The 22583-nt window shown below is 36.7% G+C and overlaps 2 protein-coding genes across 2 annotated transcripts; one reads left to right on the top strand and one right to left on the bottom strand.

Moving 5' to 3' along the window:
* Window positions 1–2070: 2070 nt before the first annotated feature.
* On the bottom strand, window positions 2071–3805 carry LOC122014465 (cytochrome P450 89A2-like). The gene has a single exon (XM_042570696.1). The coding sequence runs from the start codon at window positions 3755–3757 to the stop codon at window positions 2201–2203; it is 1557 nt and encodes a 518-aa protein (XP_042426630.1). The 5' UTR covers window positions 3758–3805; the 3' UTR covers window positions 2071–2200.
* Window positions 3806–10814: 7009 nt separating this feature from the next.
* Window positions 10815–11908, top strand: LOC122017315 (protein root UVB sensitive 6-like). The gene is made up of 3 exons (XM_042574895.1): window positions 10815–10931; window positions 11465–11563; window positions 11687–11908. Exons 1-3 carry the CDS (start codon window positions 10905–10907, stop codon window positions 11843–11845), a joined length of 285 nt encoding a protein of 94 aa, XP_042430829.1. The 5' UTR covers window positions 10815–10904; the 3' UTR covers window positions 11846–11908.
* The last annotated feature ends 10675 nt before the right edge of the window (window positions 11909–22583 follow it).

A 22583-nucleotide genomic window follows, 5' to 3' on the forward strand; every position in this document is an offset into this window, starting at 1 on the left:
AGCCCGAAGGCGGACGGTTTTCCCTCCATTCGAAAACGCATAGGCTGGTGATATGGCAGTCGAACAATCTCCGTAGTTCAAGCATACAATTCTTGACGTGGCAGTGCACCAAGAATTATATATATATATATATATATATATATATATATATATATATATATAGCAGTGCACCAAGAATTATATATATATATATATATATATATATATATATATATATATATAGCAGTGCACCAAGAATTATATATATATATATATATATATATATATATATATATATATATATCAAACGAGATAAATCATCACGGAGACATTTGTCAGATAATAGGTACCCAACTATTGAGAAGGAGAGTGGATCATGTATTTTTTGAAAATAGGGTAATTTTATAAATTTAAAATAAAATTTCAATAGAAAAATTAAATTGAAAAGAACACAAAAAAAAAAAAATTCAATCAATTTTACTTATTCAGAATTTTTGATGATTTCTACTCTAAGATCTAGATTCAATGGATAATTCACTAAACGTCTCTTCTGGAATCGTTGAAAGAGGTAATCGAATACAAGAATAAGAATAGTGTAATAACCTATACTTTCTTTTTAAAGCAATAGTATGAAAATTGTAACACTATAAAACGTTACCAACAATTTAGAGCACGATCATATGTTGCTGTTGGTCTGCCGGAGATGATTCGATGATTTGAAAGAGTAGTTCTATGGTAGAAATACTTCTTTGAGGTAGCAACAGGAAGTCGAAGTAATTGTAATGCCAATTGAACGCATAGAAGCTTATAAATTGAATTGTGTTGAAGGGCTGGTCAAGATGCTCTTTTATGGAGTGTGAAAGACACCTTTTATACCATTGAATGCACTTTCAATGTTTAAAATTTGATCCCGAATAGTTCGTTCATTATCATCAATGAAGTCTAATTTTATCTAATGGAAGACGCTTTCCATGAACAATACTCAAGACGCCTTTAAAGCTCCCGAAGTCACCTCAGGTACTATTCATCTGAGGCACTTTGTGCTCCATTTGTCCTGTAAAATGTGTTAGTCCAACACTAAAATATTTAATATGTAAAATAAAATTAGCACAAATAATAATAAGTAGTAATAATTAATTCCTGTCTTTCTATGACCAGAAATTAGTTATAGTCTCAATTTAGGGATCTAAAATAGACCTAAACTGGATAGACGTCTACTGTCCCCTCAATCGGGACGTGTCCTCACCGAGTCACTCTCTTCCAGTGACTTACCTTCACTTATTAACTTGTAGTCTATCGACTAGCCTCTCAACCTACTAGGTCTTCTCGTCAGTTGTTAGGTTCACAGATCCAATTAGATTTTGGCCAACTATCAAGGCTCGCGGACTCAGCCAGACTTCCGTTAGATATTAGGTCAGTCCTTTGATCTATTTGGACTTTGCACTAATTATCGGTTCCTTAGATCTAGTTGAGTTTCATCCTTGTATCATGTCCCCTAAATTCGTCAACCTCTGCATGTTTGGTAAATGTATTAAATCATAAAAATACTTAACTTAATTCACTTACCATTTATCAAAATCTGAATTAGACTATTAATATAAATTATACCAATACCAATAAGATAATTTGTATCTGTTAGAAATTAACCCTAAAATCTTTTGAAGCAGCCAACTATATAAATAAAAATTATATCAATCCGTGGAACTAACTATCTGCCCTCATGGTCGGACTATAATGAGCTTAGCTAGAATCAGTGTCCACTTTACTGGACTTGGGCCATTGTAATAGCTTCTCACAGAACAGACAACTACGTGCGTTGAAATATCTTCAAGGATTGATTTGATCTCTTCGTTTGTTCAGATTTTCAATCAAAATGCAAATGGTCATCTTTTTCTTAGCTTGGACTTTTTTTGTAATTAAAATTGTCTTGGATGATGCAGAGCAGCGGTAGTCTTGAAGGACCTCTTGCAACGTGACTACAAGGCAGCAATCCCTTGCGTCTCCCCCACGTGTTCCACTTTACTTGATCGGGCGTTTTCAAAAATAAAAAATAAAATAAACTAAAATAATGAAAGTAGAATGTTGGAGACAATCGGGCACTTGTAATACCAGCTGAGGATACCCAGCGTCCTCGCGGATTAGGACAGTTGACTTACCTATAATGTTTAAAAAAAGATCAAGGAAATTCTTTCTTTAAGCCATAGAAAAAATACCGGAGACACTATGCCTTCTTCCTGGGGATGATTCGAGCTCGCAGTCGATTCTTCATCACGACGGTGAACTCGACCTTCTCCGACAGGTCGACCTCCTCCCCCTCCGCCGCCTCCCACTCAAACGCCCTCACCAGATTTGCCACGAAGTACTCCAGGTGGAGCATCGCCAGCCCCATTCCCGGGCAGATCCGCCTCCCGGCCCCGAACGGCATCATCTTAATCTCCTTGCTCCCGGTGATGTCCACAGCCACCCCCTCGCCGCCGCCCAGGAACCTCTCCGGCCGGAATGCCATCGGATCCGGCCACGCCCGCCTGTCCCAGTTCATCTCCGCCACCAGGAAATTGATCGACGCCCCCTTAGGGATCCGGTACCCACAGAGATCCACATCCTCCGTCACCGCGTGCGGCAGCACGAAGTGCCCCGGCGGGTGGCGCCGGAGCCCCTCCATGATCACCGCCTTCAGGTACTCCATCCTCTGCAAATCCTCCTCCTTCACCTCCTCCCCTTCCGGAACAACGCCATCGATCTCCTCCCGTAGCTTTTCCTGTACCTCTCGGCGCTTCACGAGATTCGCCATGATCCACTCCAGAGCGGTGGCCGTGGTATCGGTGCCGCCATTGAGGAACTCAGAGCACAGGGTGACGATCTCGTCATCGCAGAGTTTCCGGCGGCCGCCTAATTCGTTGTCGGGGAGGTCGACGTTGAGGAGGGAGTCGAGGTAGGAGTAGACGAATCGCTCCTCCTCTTCCGCCTCCTCGTTCGTGCCGATTTGCCGGCGGCGTTCGTATCGTCTTCGGGATTCGATGAGGGGAAGGTACAGCTGTCTCTGGATCTCCCGCATCGCCAGGGCGGTTTTAACTCGATTGCGGAACACGAGTCGGGAGATGGCTGGGGCGAAGTCGAGAACGCTGAGCTTAGCGCCGTAGAGGAGGAGGGTCCTCTGCGCCCGCTCGATCTCTCGGATGGCTTTCTCCTCAAGCTTCTCGCCGAAGCACATGAAGACTAGTAAACAGAACACGGCGAACTGGAAGCTCTCCGAGGCGACGACGGGGCTTCCGCCGCCGGAAGCGGCGCGGAGGTGGTCGATCAGGAGGCGGAGGACCCAGGCGCGACCGCCGGCGTAGAGCTTAACCCGCGCGGGGTGGAGAATCTCGGCGGTGATGTTGCGGCGGAGAACGCGCCAGAGCGGTCCGTAGGGAGCGGAGGAGATGATATGGTGGCCGGCGTTGGAGACGCGGAAGGAGGGGAAAGGGGGAGAGGGGCGGTCGGCGAAGGAAACGCCGAGCCCGACGAGGGCCTTGTGGGCGATCACGCGGTCGGAGATGAAGACGGCGGTGAAGGGGCCGATGCGGAGCGCTACGATGGGGCCGTACCGGGTGTGGACGTCGCGGAGCACGGCCTCTAGTTCGCGGAGGGAGCGGCGGAGCCAGAAGAGGTTGCCGATGACGGGAAACGAAGAAGGTCCCGGAGGGAGGCTCTTCCGCCGTCGGTTCTCGCCGTGGAGGAACGCTGCGAGGAGAGCAGATAGGGCGAGGGAAAGGAGGATGAATGGCCATAGCGCCATGGTCGTACTTGTTCTACGTGGTCATTAGCGCCCTCTCAACAGAATTTATTCAATTTAGTTATTTTAAAATATTAGTTTTTTTAATTTTTAATTTTAATTATTTTAATTTATTCAGTTGGATCTCGAATATAAATTTTAAATTTTCATTAATAAAAGAAAGGTTTAATAAATTATCATTGACTCTTAATTAATTTTCTATATATTTAATTTATTTGATTTTATTCCATCCTAATCGCAGATGGTTATCCTTGCATTGCACCAAAGCCCCGCTCCATGGTCGTAGTTGTTCTAGTGGCCATTAGTCCCATTTAATTCAAGTCAATTTGAATAAAACTGATATGAGAGGATCTAGTATCCACTGAGATATTTTATATAGGTCGCGTTTGATTTAGAGGTTTGAAAATAAGGGAATAAATTCATTTTCAAATCTTGTGTTTGGTTGATAGAAATGAAATTAAGATTTTGGAATGAAATCCAAAAATTTTGATATGGATGAAACTCATCCTCTTCCTTGGATTTTGATGGAATGAAAATGAGAATTAAATTTTGGATGTAATACCCTTAATATATTTGTTCAATTTTTCTTTCATCTCACTCTCTCTCCTTATTCTCTCTCATCATACTTTCTCTCTCCTCATTCTATCATCACATTTTCCCTCTCAATATACTTTCTCTCTCTTCATTCTCTCTCATCACACATTCTCTATCATTTTCTCTCTGTATTCTCTCTCATCACACACACTCTCATCATTTTCTCTCTCTTCATTCTCCTCATTTTTCATCATACTTTCTCTCTCATCATACTTTCACTCTCCTCATTCTATCATCACATTTTCTCTCTCAATATACTTTCTCTCTCCTCATTCTCTTTCATCACACATTTTTTATCATTTTCTCTTTGTATTATCTCTCATCACGCACATTCTCTCATCATTTTCTCTTTCAATATACTTTCTCTCTTCTCATTCTCTTTCATCACATATTCTTTATCATTTTTTCTTTGTATTCTCTCTCATCATGCACGTTCTATCATTATTTTCTCTCTCTTCATTCTCTCCTTATTTTTTCATTATACTTTCTCTCTCCTCAATTTCTCTTACCATACTTCCTTTATATTTTCTTTCATCATACTTTCTCTCTCTTCATTTTCTTTTATCGTAGTCTATCTCCTCATTTTCTCTCATCACACTTTCCTTCTCTTCATTTTTTCCCATCACACTTTCTCTCTCATCACATTTTCTCATCATACTTTATCTCCTCATTCTCTCATTTTCTCTCGTCACACTTTCTCTCTCTTCATTTCTTTCCCATCACTCTCTCTCTCAACACACTTTTTCTCTTTTCAATCTCTCTTATCACATTCTCTCTCCTAATTTTCTCTCATCACACATTCCCTCTCTTCATTTTTCTCATCACACTTTCTCTCTCATCATATGCTTCTCTCATATTTAACTTTCTTTTCCATCTAATTTTTTCTTTTATTTTCTACTAAAGGTAAAAAAAGAAATTTAGGTTCATTCCGATTGAAAATTTTTAACTAATCAAATATTATTTTTAAGAATGATACCTAAACTCATACTCATTCCCATTCCACAATACTATAATATTTATTCTCATTTCGATTTTTAAAAAAAAATCAAACATCACCTTATTTTCCGTCAATATATAGGACACCTTTTAATTCAAGATGATGAAAGTAGAGTGGTGATGATCTGGACGGAGTATATTTAATTTAGTTAATTTAAAATTTTAGTTTTTTATTAAACAAAACTTTGATTGTTTTAATTTATTCAGTTGGATCTGGGTTATAAATTTTAAATTTTCATTAATAAAAGAAGGATTTGGTCATTGACTTTCAATTAATTTTATATCTATTTAATTTATTTTATTTTATTCTGGTGGCATAGGGAAGCCGTTACCTTAACCGCCTAACCTAGAGTAATTTAATTCAATTTGTTCGATCAACCAATGGGATGGTTTCCATCGCACTAAAGCCCGGGTGTAAAACAAAAAAACAAAAATCTAATCAATGAGGTTAGATGGCACGTTGTGGGCAGAGTTTTAGGATGACGCCAAGTGCGTAAAGACAGTTAATAATAGTCACCGCACTCGTGCTTAACACCTAACGTAGCAGGTGAACGATTCGGTCAATCAAATTTTTTATTCTCGGATATTGTCAAAGGGTAAATTTTCGCAAAAATATCTTGCGCGAGAATCAAATCTGGTACTTAACTCAGTCTATTAACAATTGTACCACAAAAACATAAAAAAAAAATCTCAAGACAAAGTACCTAAACGTCTCAAGAAAATCACATCAAACAATCACTACAAAAAAATAATAATTTAGGGACGAAAGTTTGGGACAAAAAATTTTCGTCCCAAAATCGCAACAATTTTGGCAACAAAAAAAAAATTTGATCCAAATTAGAAACGAAATCTGCAACAAAACATTTTCGTCGCATATTTCCAACGAATATTATTTTCGTTGCAAATTTCGTCCAAAAATCTGGGACGAATCTAGAATTCGTCCCAGATTTTGGAACGAATCCACGATTTGGGACGAATCCAGGATTCGTCCCAGATTTAAGAAAAATAAAAAATAAAAGACAAATCATTTGGAAGGCCTAAATATGGGTCTAACGATATCAGAATTTTATGAAACAAGTTTCTATGGGTTTCTAATTTTCTCATGATCTTAAAAATATCTCCATCCATAATTTTAACCTCATATATTTAGTAGGGTGATTTTTTAACCCGAAGTTGACCTAATTCATAATAAAAAATTCACCGCTTTTATATAGTATGTTAAAATTATGGATGAAGATATTTCTAAGATCATGAGAAAATTAGAAATCTATAGAAACTTGTTTAATAGAATTCCGAGATCGTTAGGTCCATATTTAGGCCTTCCAAATAATTTTTCTTTTATTTTTTATTTTTCTTAAATTTGGGACGAATCCTGGATTCGTCCCAAATTCTGCGACGAATCAAGGAATTCGTCCCAAAATTTGGGATGAATTTCTGGATTCGTCCCAGATTTAGGGACGAATCCAAGATTCGTCCCAAATTTAAGAAAAATAAAAAATAAAATAAAAATCATTCGGAAGGCCTAAAATATGTACCTAACGATCTCGGAATTTTATGAAACAAGTTTCTATGGGTTCCTAATTTTTTCATGATCTTAAAAATATCCTAAATCTAAATTTTAACTTAATATATTGAGTGTGGTGATTTTTTAACATGAATATGACCTAATTCGTAATAAAAAATTTATCGCACTGAATATAATATATTAAAATTATGGATGAGGATATTTTTAAGATCACGAGAAAATTAGAAACCCAAAAAAACTTGTTTCATAAAATTCCGAGATCGTTAGGTCCATATTAGGCCTTCCGAATGATTTTTATTTTATTTTTTATTTTTCTTAAATCTGGGACGAATCCAGGATTCGTCCCAAATTTTAGGACGAATTTTAGGACGAATCCTGGATTCGTCCCAGATTTAAGAAAAATTAAAAAGAAAATAAAAATCATTCGGAAGACCTAAATATGGACCTAACGATCACCGAATTTCATGAAACAAGTTTCTAAGCGTTCCTAATTTTCTCGTGATCTTAAAAATATCCTAAATCTAAATTTTAACATAATATATTGAGTGTGGTGATTTTTTAACATGAATATGACCTAATTCGTAATAAAAAATTTACCGCACTTAATATAATATGTTAAAATTAGGGATGAGGATATTTTTAAGATCATGAGAAAATTAGAAACCCGTAGAAACTTGTTTCATGAAATTCCGAGATCGTTAGGTCCATATTTAATGAAACATAGATAGTTTAGTATTAATTAAGTATGTTAGCGTTTAAGGCATGTTTGAATATGTGTTTAAAACTTAAAATATAGGTCTACAGATGTCAGAATTTCATGAAACAAGAGTCTATAAGTTTCTAACTTCCCCTTAATCATAAATATATTCTCATCCTTAATTTTAAAATAATATATTGAGTTCCGTGTTTTTTTTACCTGAATTAGGTCAAATTCGGGTTAAAAAATCACCACACTAAATATATGAGATTAAAATTATGGATGAGGATATTTTTAAGATCATGAGAAAATTAGGAACCCAAAGAAACTTGTTTCATGAAATTCCGAGATCGTTAGGTCCATATTTAGGCCTTCCGAATAATTTTAATTTTAATTTTTCTTAAATCTGGGACGAATCCAGGATTCGTCCCAAAATTTGGGACGAATCCTGGATTCGTCCCAAAATCAGGGACGAATCCAGAAATTCGTCCCAAAATTTGGGACGAATCCTGGATTCGTCCCAGATTTAAGAAAAATTAAAATTAAAATAAAAATCATTCGGATGGCCTAAATATGGACCTAACAATCTCTGAATTTTATGAAACAAGTTTCTTTAGGTTCCTAATTTTCTCATGATCTTAAAAATATTCTAAATCTAAATTTTAACCTAATATATTGAGTATGGTGATTTTTTAACATGAATATGACCTAATTCATAATAAAAAATTTACCGAACTGAATATAATATATTAAAATTATGGATGAGGATATTTTTAAGATCACGAGAAAATTAGGAACCCATAGAAACTTATTTCATGAAATTCGGAGATCGTTAGGTCCATATTTAGGCCTTCTGAATGATTTTTATTTTCTTTTTCATTTTTCTTAAATCTGGGACGAATCCAGGATTCGTCCCTAAATTCGTCCCAAATATTGGGACGAATCCTGGATTCGTCCCAAAATCAGGGACGAATCCTGGATTCGTCCCAGATTTAAGAAAAATTAAAAAGAAAATAAAAATCATTCGGAAGGGCTAAATATAGACCTAACGATCTCCGAATTTCATGAAACAAGTTTCTATGAGTTCCTAATTTTCTCGTGATCTTAAAAATATCTTAAATCTAAATTTTAACCTAATATATTGAGTGCGGTGATTTTTTAACATGAATATGACCTAATTCGTAATAAAAAATTTACCGCACTTAATGTAATATGTTAAAATTATGGATGAGGATATTTTTAAGACCATGAGAAAATTAAAACCCGTAGAAACTTGTTTCATGAAATTCCGAGATCGTTAGGTCCATATTTAGTGAAACATAGATAGTTTAGTATTAATTAAGCTATGTTAGCGTTTAAGGCATGTTTGAATATGTGTTTAAAACTTAAAATATAGGTCTACAGATGTCAGAATTTCATGAAACAAGAGTTTATAAGTTTCTAACTTCCCCCTAATCATAAATATATCCTCATCCTTAATTTTTAAATAATATATTGAGTTTCGTGTTTTTTTTACCTGAATTAGGTTAAATTCGGGTTAAAAAATCACCACACTAAATATATGTGATTAAAATTATGGATGAGGATATTTTCAAGATCATGAGAAAATTAGGAACCCAAAGAAACTTGTTTCATGAAATTCCGAGATCGTTAGGTCCATATTTAGGCCTTCCGAATGACTTTTATTTTAATTTTAATTTTTCTTAAATCTGGGACGAAACCTGGTTTCGTCCCAAAATCAGGGACGAATCCTGGATTCGTCCCAGATTTTAAAAAAATTAAAATAAAAATAAAAATCATTCGGAAGGCCTAAATATGGACCTAACGATCTCGGAATTTCATGAAACAAGTTTCTTTGGGTTCCTAATTTTCTCATGATCTTAAAAATATCCTAAATCTAAATTTTAACCTAATATATTGAGTGTGGTGATTTTTTAACATGAATATGACCTAATTTGTAATAAAAAATTTACCGCACTGAATATAATATATTAAAATTATGGATGAGGATATTTTTAAGATCATGAGAAAATTAGAAACCCAAAGAAACTTGTTTCATGAAATTCCGAGATCGTTAGGTCCATATTTATGCCTTCCGAATGACTTTTATTTTAATTTTAATTTTTGTTAAATCTGGGACGAACCACGAATCCTGGATTCGTCCCAAACTTTGGGACGAATCCTGGATTCGCCCCAGATTTAAAAAAAAATTAAAATTAAAATCATTCGGAAGGCCTAAATATGGACCTAGCGATCTCGGAATTTCATGAAACAAGTTTCTTTGGGTTCCTAATTTTCTCATGATCTTAAAAATATCCTAAATCTAAATTTTAACCTAATATATTGAGTGTGGTGATTTTTTAACATGAATATGACCTAATTCGTAATAAAAAATTTAGCGCACTTAATATAATATGTTAAAATTATGGATGAGGATATTTTTAAGATCACGAGAAAATTAGGAACCCGTAGAAACTTGTTTCATGAAATTCTGAGATCGTTAGGTCCATATTTAGTGAAACATAGATAGTTTAGTATTAATTAAATATGTTAGCGTTTAAGGCATGTTTGAATATGTGTTTAAAACTTAAAATATAAGTCTACAGATGTCAGAATTTCATGAAACAAGAGTCTATAAGTTTCTATCTTCCCCTTAATCATAAATATATCCTCATCCTTAATTTTAAAATAATATATTGAGTTTCGTGTTTTTTTTTACCTGAATTAGGTCAAATTCGGGTTAAAAAATTACCACACTAAATATATGAGATTAAAATTATGGATGAGGATATTTTTAAGATCATGAGAAAATTAGGAACCCAAAGAAACTTGTTTCATGAAATTCCGAGATCGTTAGATCAATATTTAGACCTTCCGAATGATTTTTATTTTAATTTTAATTTTTCTTAAATCTGGGACGAATCCAGGGTTCGTCCCAAACTTTGGGACGAATCCTGGATTCGTCCCAAAATCAGGGACGAATCCAGGAATTCGTCCCCAAAATCGCCGGCGACACAACCGAGGCGACCCCTCTACTCTCGCCCTCTAAATCCCCCCTTCCTCACTCTTCCAGCGCCCAATCCGCCGCCTCGATCTGACCATGGCTCCGGTTCCATTGAAGCCCTCGCCCAGCCTCGAGGCCCGCGACGTCAGGTGGCTCGCCCGCGGCTCGAGCCGCAGGAGCGCCCGCCCGAGGCGCTGCGCCAGGTCGACCCCGGCCTCGACCTCGCCCTCGCCGCGCCGAGATCGACGGGAGGAGGTGGAGTTATGTGCTGGACGACGTGGAATGCCCGCCCGGAACTAAGGCGCGGAAGGGACCGTCTCTGCGCGCCGTCCCGATGCAGAGCCCCGTGGATCCCTTGGAGGTGACATCTCTGAGCATTCTTTTGCTTCAATTCGTCTCTGCATTGATTTTAATCTCTTTTGGTGAAACGAAGCAAGACTATATATGTCTTTTATATGGCACTGTCTCTTGTTCTCTGATGTTCTAAAGAAAGACTCTGCCTTCAGTAGGTTAAGGAAGATGACAGATCATAAATCATTATACTGAAGATGTTTTCAAGGTTGCTTTCCCTAGAAATGTTTGTCAAAACAATATCTTGGCTTTGTAGAAACTAAAATCGGATATTGAACAATATGCATCCTGTGAAATGAGGAAGCTTGCCCTTAGTCTTTCACCATGCTGTCCTAGTTCATTTTTGCCCCCTATAATGTGGATCATCTTGTTCACCTACGTACCTCTGTGATGATCAAGATAAGTTATTTATGCTTAAATTCCTGAACGTATTGTCGATTTTTTTCCTGTGACTCCTAAGGCAAGTGACGACTTATATTTTGTGTATTTAAGATGGCTATTGTAGATCCATGCTGAATTGCTAAAATACGCATTCACACGCAGGAGTTGATGTCATTCGTAAGATCGTATGTAGTGCCTGAAGGTTTTCCTGACAGTGTGACACCTTCTTATGTCCCATATATGAGATGGAGGGCTTTGAAGGTAAATACTAGTTTATCTGAAGTAGTGTGAATCCATTTGTTACTTTATTCTTATAGCAATGAAGGAAATTGTTATTTCTTTTTTGTTTTGAGTTCCTCACTAGTGTTTCTTTTTGTTGTTCAGCATTTCTTTGGTGGAGCCATGGGTGTTTTCACAACACGGACACTGTTAAACTATGTAGGAGTATCCAAAAATACAGCTGCATCAGGTGCTGTTGCCATCAATTGGATACTCAAGGTAAATTCTTTTTTTTTTCCCAGAAAAATTAGTAGTCTATGTTGAATTCACTTATTGCTTATGTAATGATCTTGACTTAAATAATTATGTTATAGTTGTTTAATTATATAAAGTTAAGTTTAAATAATTATGTTAAAGTTAGCTTTAAATAGTTGTTTAATTGTGCTCTTTCTTTTTGATAAGTTGCTCTTTCTTGTTTTGTCTTCAATGGTAATGATACATAAAAGTTCTGAATTTGATCTATGTACAGTCTCAAAACTATATAGATACATAAAAGTTCTATATTTCATCTAGAATTACATCACACTATTCTAAAATTCTTTACTAGATAACGATGCATCCTCCTACCTTAATATTTTGCAAAGAGTTGTTAAAAATGTGCCAAAGTTATTCATATGAAATTGTCAACTAGTTAACACAATGAAAGGAACAATTATTTTAAACATCCTTTAGTTTACATTAAATACCAACCAAAGACAAAATTATAAATTCAGCAAATTAAAATGAAAAATAAAGTTAACTAAGTGAGAAAATTTGAACCCTAATACCATACTTCACAAGATCTCTCTCTCTTTCTCTCTATATGATGTGCCAATTATATTAGGTTGTATCATAGTTACGATACATGTACTTAACTTCAAAATAATTCTTATAATTTTATTTACCGTTGCTATGACATGGATGATTCATATCGTTGGTAAATATGACTTTTTTTAGAATTAGGGCTTTTATTAGAATGTTTAAGGAATTTCACATTTATATTTTGTTTCCAATTATTCTTTTTACATGGCCATATCGTATAATATTTACAATCTTTCTTGTTACACATGATCTAGTTTATTTGTTTGTTGTTATGTAGGCAAAGGAGATTTGATGGAGATCAAAGATTTTGTGGCACACGAAGATGACTATATGTATTCTTAGTGTTGTTGGATGGATGATGGACTTATAAAACATTGGGTTGTTGAACTTTGTATCATATTTTCTAGCAGCTTGAACAAGATGGATCTTGTAAACTTTGTTGAAATCTTTATATTTCTTGAATTATGAGTTGATGTGTTGAATGTTAAATTGGGATGTGTTGAATGTTAAATTAGGATGTGTTGAATGCATATTATTTGTTATTTGAATTTGATTTTTATGTATTTGGATTGTATTGTAGAAATAAATTGAAGTTGGAAAAAAATATTTGATATAGGGACGAATTTGGCAACGAAAATGATTTGTCCCAATTTTATTGTAATATGAGACAAAATTATTTTCGTCCCAGAATTCGTCCCATATTCTGGGACGAATTTTGGGACGAATCCACAAAATTTGTCCCAAAATTCGTCCCAGAATCTGGGACGAATTCTGGGACGAATCCACAAAATTCGTCCCAAATTTCGTCCCAGAATCTGGGACGAATTTTCGTCCCAGAATTTGGGACGAATTCTGGGACGAAAATTTATCTTATGATATCAAAGAATTTGGCAAGTTTTTGTTGCCAAATTCGTTGCCAGTTTTACAACAAATTTATTATTCGTTGCAAACTTAGGAACAAAAATGGCAACAAAAAAAATTGTCACCGAATTTGTCCCCAAATTCGTTGCAATATTAGGGACAAACTTGGCAACAAAATATAATTTGTCACTGAATTCGTCCCCAAAATTTGTTGCAAAAATAGAGACAAATTTGGTGGAAACTTTACGTGAATTCGTCCCCAAATTCGTTCCTAAGTTTGCAACAAAAATAATTTTCGTTGCAAATTCGTATACTTTTTTGCAACGAATTTGGGGACGAAAATTTTATTCGTCGCCAAATTCGTCCCCAAATTTGTTCCCAAATTTGCAACAATCCATAATTCGTTCCAAAAGTTGGCATCAACTATTTGGGACGAAAAAATTTTCGTCCCAAATTTTGTCCCCAAAAGTTTTGCAACGAATTTTTTTTTAAAATTCGTCCCTAATTTTGTCCCAAAATGCCTTATTTTTTGTAGTGAATACCAACGATTACAAAAAACCTTCCAACCTTTAGATTGTGTTTGGTAGTCTGTAATCTGCCTTGTAATGTAATCCAAATTATATTACAAAGTCGATTATTTTATTTGGTATCACTCTAACTTTGTAATGTAATGTAATCCAGGATTAAAAAAGGTAATAACCTTTTGTAATCCAGGATTACAAGCCAAATACATGTAATCCGATTACATTACAACCCTAAATTTTTTTATACCAAATATAACCCTAATTCCCTCTCAATCCCGTCGCACATCCCCGACTCATCCCGACTCATTCCCTCTCCATCCCGTCGCACATCCTCTCCCTCGCCTCACCCATCATCCCGACGCCTCCATCAAGATCGGTGCCGACACCACCTCCATCCAGCGACGACACCAACATCGACGCCAACACCACCTCCATCCAACCCCTCCATCAACATCGGCGCCGACAACAATATCGGCGTCGACAATAGCATTAGCGCCGACACCAACATCAGCACCGGCACCACCCTCGTCTCTACTCCCCATTAAAGTCTTGTCGAGGCTTTGATCCACCATTTTCTCCATCAGCATCGACGCCGACACCACCACCCTCGTCTCTACTCCCCATTAAAGTCTTGCCGAGGCTTTGATCCACCATTTTCTCCATCAGCATCGACGCCGACGCCACCTCCCTCACCTCCGTTCCCCATAAAGAATCGCCAAGGCTTTGATCCATCGCCTCTATCAGCATCGGAATATCTATATCTGTAAGTTCATAGTCAGATGTTTCCAGTATCAAATTTTTTGTTAAAAACCCTTGGTCTGGAAGGTCTTCTTACATTTTAACTGGAAGAGTAATTTTTTTCCTACTTTTGTCATCCATTTAGATTCCTTGGCATGCGAAAATGTTTAGATTCATAATTTTACTTGTATTGGCAGAATGCGAAAAACTTATTAGGGATTTCACATATGCTTCCCTTATTCCTGTGCACTCTGACATTTTTAGTTGATCTCATCCACAGATTTTGATTTAGTGTTGGAACAATGTTTTGGGTTACATAGGCTTTACTTAGAAAAGTTGTTTAAGTTGTGTTGTACAATGCAAGAATGTTGAACCAAGAGTTTCAGCATTATTCTTGTAGCTTGTCAGCCAACACATTACAATATGAAATCTTAACAATTCATTAACTGAATGGAAACTTGTCTATTTTCGAGATTATGTGGTTTTAAGTAAAGTTGCTAACCCAATTTATACCAACCATTGCTGTTTTCTTTTTATAAATGAGGTTGCAACCTATCCAATCTTAAAGAAATTAATTGTCACCGGTCAAACATGATGCGTATAACCACAATTGGTCACAAGAGTGTTGTGTTTTTTGTTAACTCAGGATCCACTTTCATATGAGTATCTTCCTTTTAATTCTGATAGCTACAAGCCTATAAAAGGAAGTCAGATTTTTCTTTCAGAAAAAAATCAGAAGTTTGCATTTATTGCTCCTTTTTGTCATGAACTCTGAATTTCTGAAATTTATATTTCTCCTTTTTTGTCAATTTTATGACCAGTCAAAAAATCCATAGATTTGTAATGTTACTTTCAAACCTTGTTATATGTTTTCATCAAAATCAGCATCTTGTTTTCATCAAAATCAACACCTTTTCATTTATTGGTTTTATTTATTTTGCAGCTATGACTCGTCTTAGTTTAAAGACCAGGAACATAATGAGAAAAAGGAAATTAATTGTTGTGTTAATGCATTGGTTGGAGATCTTGAATATAGTGAATTGGTTTTTTCAAATGTGTTGTATTTTAGTGGAATGACGTAATATATCGTATTGCTTGAAAAGACAATATGTGAATGACGTTTTTGCTAGGAGAGGGATGATATATAATTTAGCATATGAGAGTAACACTACTTGCATATCACAGCTAAGAATGAATAGTAGTAGTTTTACAAAGTTGTGTTGTATGCTTGAAAGTGAAGGGGGCTTGAAAGGAACAAGATATATGGAGGTAGATGAGCAAGTAGCAATGTCATTACATTTGCTAGCTCATCATGTCAAGAATAGAACTATACAATTTCGATTTAAAAGGTCTGGTGAAATAATAAGTAGGCATTTTCTTCGATTTTTGAATGCTGTTATTCGTCTACAAAATCTGTTTTTCAAAAATCCAGAGCCAATTGCAGCAGACTCAATAAATTGGAGATGAAAATGGTTTAAGATAATTATTATATTTGTTTTTAAAATTATGATTTATGATTTTTTTTCTTCTTATTTTTTTTTTGTTGTTCCTTATATAATTGTTTGGGAGCTTTAGATGGGACACACATTAAAGTTAGAGTACCAACAGAGGATAAACCTAGATATCGGACAAGAAAGGGTGAAATTGCTACTAATGTGCTTGCTGCTTGTTCCCAAGATATGTAATTTACATATGTGTTGTCTGGATGGGAAGGTTCAGCAGCAGATAGTAGAGTATTACGATATTCACAAGAAAAAACGGATTAAAAGTCCCATATGGTTTGCTAATTAATTTTTCAAAATATCCTAAATATTTTACTGTGTTTTGAGTTTGTGATCTATTTTAATATATTTATTCAATTTATAGGATATTATTAACTTGTCGATGCCGGTTACACAAACTGTGAAAGTTTTTTAGCACCATATAGAGGCCAAAGATATCATTTAAATAAGTGGAAAGAAGGTCGAGTACCTAGAAGTCCTCAAGAGTTTTTCAATATGAAGCATTCGGCTACTAGAAATGTGATAGAGAGATGCTTCGGGCTACTTAAAATACGTTGGGCAATACTTAGAAGTCCAGCTTATTATCCGATCCAAACTCAAAATCGAATTATTATGGCATGTTGCCTTCTTCACAATTTTATAAGGAGAGAAATGGCTGGGGATCTTGCAGAAAGAAGGTTGGAGAGAAGACTGGATAGTCATCCAGATGAAGTTGATGACATTGGTGAAAACATGGTGTTAATCATTGAGACTTCGAGTGAATTTAGTAATTGGCGCGATAATTTGGCCAATGACATGTTTAATGAATGGAAAAGATCTAGATGAGATCATTTGTGTGATTCTTATGAACTATTAGATTTTTTTGACATGTCTTACGATTTTATAGTTGAATGTTTAGCTTATTTTGAGTATGTTTAGCTTACAATGTTTCAAGCTTACAATGTTTCTTTGTAATTTGGTCAATACATTCTATTTTCCATTCAATAGTAGAAACCCAATGTCTATTTTCCATCGAGTATGTTGAATTACAATGTTTAGCTTACAATGTTTAGCTGATTGCTATTTCTCTTTATTTGCGCTATTATTTTTTTGTGCTATAGGTGAACATGGCTTCTAATCCTTTAGGAGAATCTTACAACCCAAAAAGATCCGTGAAAAATAAACATCAATGGTCTGCTATAGAAGATGCTGCACTTATTGAAGCATTGATGCAATTAAATAATGTTGGATATCTTAGAAATAAGAATGAGAAAGGTTTTAGGCCAGGACATGGACTAAAGCTACAACAAATGCTTGAGGTTAGCTTGCCTGGATATGGAATTAAGGCAAAACCACACATTGAATCAAGGTTAAGAACTTTCCAGAAGCTCCACAATGTTGTCCATGACATGTTGTATGGAGTTGGTAGCAGCGGTTTTGGTTGGGACTCAGAAAAAAAAATTATTACGACTGAGAATTATGTGGGATGAATATATTAAGGTAATTTATTTTATTATTAAAATAATTTATTTTTATTTTTCATTTGTTTAGTTAGTAATATAAATTTTATTTTATAGACTCATGGAGATACAGAACCATTTAGATACAAGTCATTTGCTTATTATGAGGAACTTTCTATCATTTTTGGTGGAGACCGTGCATCTAGGAAAGATGCTCAAGTTCCTGCTGATATTGTCGAAGAATTAGACAAAGTTGCAATTGAAAATGATGAAAGTATAGGTGTTGATGGAGATTATGCTTCATATGCCCAAGATTTCATATTTGGATCAAGCGAAGAGAATTCTAAGCCAAAAAGGAGAAAGACCGAGAGCACTAAAGATTTGTCTCGAGTTATCAAAGAGGCGACAGCTATTCTTGGGGAAGAACTTAACAATGCAAGTAATCGATTAAGTAAAGCATTGGAATATGATGAAGGCACTGAAAAAAGAATGAAAATCAATGAGGTTTTAACAAAGTTACCTGGACTTAGCATGTTGGAGCGACACAAAGCGACAAGAAAAATTGGTTGTGATCGTGAGACTACAGATATTTTCTTCACCATACCAGATGATGAGAAAGAAGTTTTTGTGAAAACATTATTGAATGGAGATATTTGAGGCGTAGACTTGTAGGTTTTGTTGTAATTTCTTTGGACAAGTTAAACTTGTAATTTCCTAGAGAATTTGGTGGTTAAACTTTGTTTTTAATGCAAACTTGGTGGTTAAACTTTGTTTTTAATGCAAACTTGGTGGTTAACTTTGTTCGGTTTATTAAAATTTGATTTGATTTACTTTAATTTGGTTTTGTTCCTGTGATTAAATTTAGTTTGATTTAATTTGATCTTGTTTAAAAAAATATATACGTGTTCATTCTTAGAATTCATTATATAGGCGAATTGTGTGGCATCTCCAAATTGTACTAGGCCAAAATCTCAGATGTGGGTGGTTTCATCTAAAATGCGAATTCTTGATGGTGATTGTCATTCATTTTACCTTGAGCAAAAGCTTGGCTGGAAGGATAATCCAAGTATAGATGTTGTGTGTTCTTAGTTGATTCAGTTTTCGAGTTCCTATGATAAACTAAAACTTCTGCCACAGAATGAGCTATCAATTGATGCTGTGTTAGCAAGAGAAATCCCGTCTATGTATTCATATTTACAGGAATTTGTTGGCTCCCATAAATTTGATGTTCTTAAAGAATACTTGGATGATGTTCCTTGGGTTTATATAGGCGACAATTTTGTATCTCCCATGGTGCTTGCATTTGACTCTCCTGTGAAGTACCACCCTTATCTTTATGTTGTTCCCTCTGAGTTATCTAAATTTAAATCTTTACTTTCTGGATTAGGTGTCAAGTTAACTTTTGATGCAACTGATTATGTACATGTACTGCAACTGATTATGGTGAAAGTGACTTTGTACTGTATGATCTTTTAGAGTTGGCTGACAAATGCAAAGTAATGAAATTGCACTTGATATATGACAAATAGGAACAACCTCGACAATCTTTGCTCCAACAGAATTTAGGTAGCAATAGCTTTGGGCACAGTTTTGATCCCATCTTGTTGATGGTTAATGCTGTTTATTTATTAGTGTGAAGATACTGAAGAAGGCAATTTTTTGACTAGCTAGACATGCGTGTTTTCCTAATTGATTTTGATCTTTTGTATTTTAGGCGACTTCCAGGCTGCTTCTTTGACAGTTGTTTTTGAAGGAACAACATTAAGCATGGAAGAAGTATGCAGTCTGCACCTGCCTCCACCATGGAAAGTTCAAGGCAGTGCTCTTTACTATGGGCTGGGAATGATTAGTGGATACTTCCTCTGTGACCTCATGACTATTGTTTCTGGAGATTATTTTTACATTTTTGATCCTCTTGGCTTGGCTCTATCTGCACACTCAAATGGTGCCCCTTCTGCAAGATTATTTTCTCTAATAGGTTTGACACTGCCTCTTATGTCTTTGCATGCAATTCAATTGCTTTATCTCACATGTTTGACAAGTCAAACAAATTCACATGAAAAATCACTTTGCCCATGGTTTTTTTTTGTAGCACATAAGTCTTACTAATTTCTAGAAGGGTCAAAATATTTAATCTTTTGCTTCAATTGCTAGTTTTGTTGTTTCTTGTTAAATCAAATAGTTCATTGACTTACGCTTTTGTTTATTCTTTCGGTGTTAGTTACCTGGCCATGCTGCTCCAGATTTTGAAAAGGTGGTGCAGGATCATATATATGATTCTGATATTTTGCAAGGTGTAAGAGAAGATGCTGCTTTTGATGCCATTGCTTCCTCACTAGGAGCTCCTTTGCAAGGAAGCTAGCAGTCTGTGCATGCATCAAGTCAGAAAACACATTGTATAGAAAACGTATTGTATAGCATAGGCAGACTGCTATGTTTCTCGTGTTGAATGTATTTGCAACAACGATCCAATATACAGAAGGTCGAATACTTGAAAAATTTAATGTGATTTTCTCTAGTATTAATCAGTATAATTTACTTGTCTGATCATTTTTCATCAAAATCAACCGCACAGTATTTGTAAATAATTTTATTTAATTTGATCTTATTTAATTTAGTCAGATTAAATTTGATTTAATTGAGAGGAAGAATAAAATTATTTAAATTCTGTTATAAGGTTATTTTTGTCATTTTACAATAATGTGAATTATATTCATTATAAAAAATAATGTACACCAAACAAGGAAATGTAATCACCCTTGTAATCAAAGATTACATGCATAGTATCACCAAACATAGTAATGCAATCCTGATTACATTACATTACATTATAAATTTGATTACATTACAAGTTGGATTACATTACGTCCTACCAAACGCAGCCTTATTATTCTCACCAATAAAGGAATACAATAGAACAATACAGAATCACTTATAAATCGCTCTTGATCTGTCCACACAAATTCCTCATGATTTACTTACAATTCTTCACGCTCTGCCTTCATAAATTCCCCACAAATTTGCTTACAATGTGCACCCACTGCACACTTTGCACTCATGCACTCCTTGGCACCCTCTTGCCAATGAACACACCATGCCTATTGATCATGCATAGGTGGCGATTACAAAGGAGGCTATATGGTGGTTGCACCAATCACTTGTACCACATGGACATAACTCAACTTCTAAAATCGTCTTGTCCACATGTCTTTGGCTGCATTAGGATCATGTCAAGTGGCAGCCTGCACCCTTATGCTTTGTTCCATCATCATGCTGCATTGGTCTCATGCCAAGTGTCAGCATGCTCTGCTTGTGCTTCGCCCCATGACTTCACTGCATTGGTCCACGCCAAGTGTCAATCTGCACCCCCTTGTGCTTGACCACAATCTGGCTTCGTTGGCACCCACAAACAGTCCATCTGTCCACCCATTGTTCACACAATGACTTTGTTTCTTTGGCACCACGGACAATCCATCTATTCACCTTTGGCACCACGGGCCGTCCATTTGTCCACATCACGAACAGTCCATCTGTTCGCTAAGTCCATGGCTCTGCTTCTTTGGTCCTGCGCCAAAGTCTGTTTGCACACCAAGTGCTCGGCCCACGACTCCATCTCTTTGGCACCACGAACAAGTCCGTCTGTCCGCTTCCTTTGTGCCACGGGCAAGTCCATTTGCCCGCACCTTCGTTGCCACTGACAAGCCCATCTGTCTGTTCCTTCGGCAACATGGACAAGTCCATCTGTCCGCACTTTTGCTGCTTTGGCATGCCCAACACACATGCCTTGCTCGCCCGATTGCCAAGTCTGCCACATGCATGACTTGGGCTTAGGTAGCACCCCGCGTGCTACCGTATCCGCTACTTTGATGTGCCTCGTAAACAAGCCACGCCCGGATCATTGCCAAGTTCTTCTCTAGTAAGACTTGGGCTTTGGACAGCCCCACGCCATCGCTTCATTGCTTGACATATTTCGCATGCCAGGCTCAATGGTCTACCAAGTCCACCTCCTGCAGACTTGAGCTTGGACAGTGCCCCGCGCACTGCCAATCTGTTACTTGTCATGGCTTGCGCCCATGCCATGCCCATTGGTTTGCCAAGTCTTCCTCCTATAAGACTTGGGCTTGGGCAGCCCCGCACAGCCACTTTGGTTGGCATGCCTTGCGCGCATGCCACGCCTTGAACATTTACCAAGTCTTTCTCCTGCAAGACTTAGGCTTGGACAGCTAACGTGCACTGTCCAAAGTCTCCGCTGCTTAGCATGTGCCCCGCGCACATGCCCAATAGGCTGGATCAAAGGAGCAACGAGTCAATCCTTGTGTCTAGCCTAGCCGCCAAGTTAGGGGGCTAACAAACCACCCCCACCAGTTGGCAGGCCTTCCGCTCTAGCACTTTTGTTGGTAGGCCCTCGTCGAACACTTTTGTTGGCAGGCCTTCCGCTCTAGCACAACCCCCATGACCTTACTAGCATTCTCTGCATATACCTTCACGTTTCTTTCATTTTCATTAGCATCCACACTAACAATTGAATTCAACAAACTTAAAGGATTAACCAGAGAAATAACTTCATGTTCATGACATTCTTTGTTCTCTGTCGCCAAGAGAGCATTCAACTTCTCTTGTTTGGGACACTCCCTCACCAAGTGAGGCCCATTGCATAGGAAACAACCTTGGCTCTTCAAATTGTTGTTTCCTTGGGCTGTAGAATGATCCTTCCTGCCATTCCGCCGATTGCTAGCCACATATTTCTTTTGTTCCACTTCCTTCTCCTTTTGATTCTTCATGAATTTGGGAGGGGAAGAAGTCTCCAAACTCTCCTTGTTGGAGTGAAAATCGGCCAAGGCATCAGCAGAAACAATAGCACCAAGAAGATCCCGCACATTCTGCCTTGAAAGTTCAATTTGCGCCCACGGTTTCAAACTGTACAGAAAGTTATAAAGTTTGTTCTCCTCGGACATGTTAGAAATATCCAACATCAAAGAAGTAAATTCTTTGATATAATCTCTAACAGAGCACTTCTGTTTGAGACTTTTTAGTTTGTCTCGTGTCATCCACGAGACATTGCCTGAAAGAAATTGCGCCTTCAATTCCTTCTTCAATCGAGCCCAAGTGTCAATTTTTTTCCCGACTAGCATCGACA

This window comes from Zingiber officinale, chromosome 8B (genome assembly GCF_018446385.1).
Source record: "Zingiber officinale cultivar Zhangliang chromosome 8B, Zo_v1.1, whole genome shotgun sequence".
Classification (NCBI taxonomy): domain Eukaryota; kingdom Viridiplantae; phylum Streptophyta; class Magnoliopsida; order Zingiberales; family Zingiberaceae; genus Zingiber; species Zingiber officinale.

Excerpts from the sequence above, each read along its gene's own strand:
- LOC122017315 (XM_042574895.1), top strand. The coding sequence starts at position 10,905 with ATGCAGAGCCCCGTGGATCCCTTGGAG. Across the intron at positions 10,932-11,464 it reads GCCCCGTGGATCCCTTGGAG|GAGTTGATGTCATTCGTAAG; the intron begins GTGACATCTCTG and ends ATTCACACGCAG. Across the intron at positions 11,564-11,686 it reads TGAGATGGAGGGCTTTGAAG|CATTTCTTTGGTGGAGCCAT; the intron begins GTAAATACTAGT and ends TTTGTTGTTCAG.
- LOC122014465 (XM_042570696.1), bottom strand. The coding sequence starts at position 3,757 with ATGGCGCTATGGCCATTCATCCTCCTTTCCCTCGCCCTATCTGCTCTC.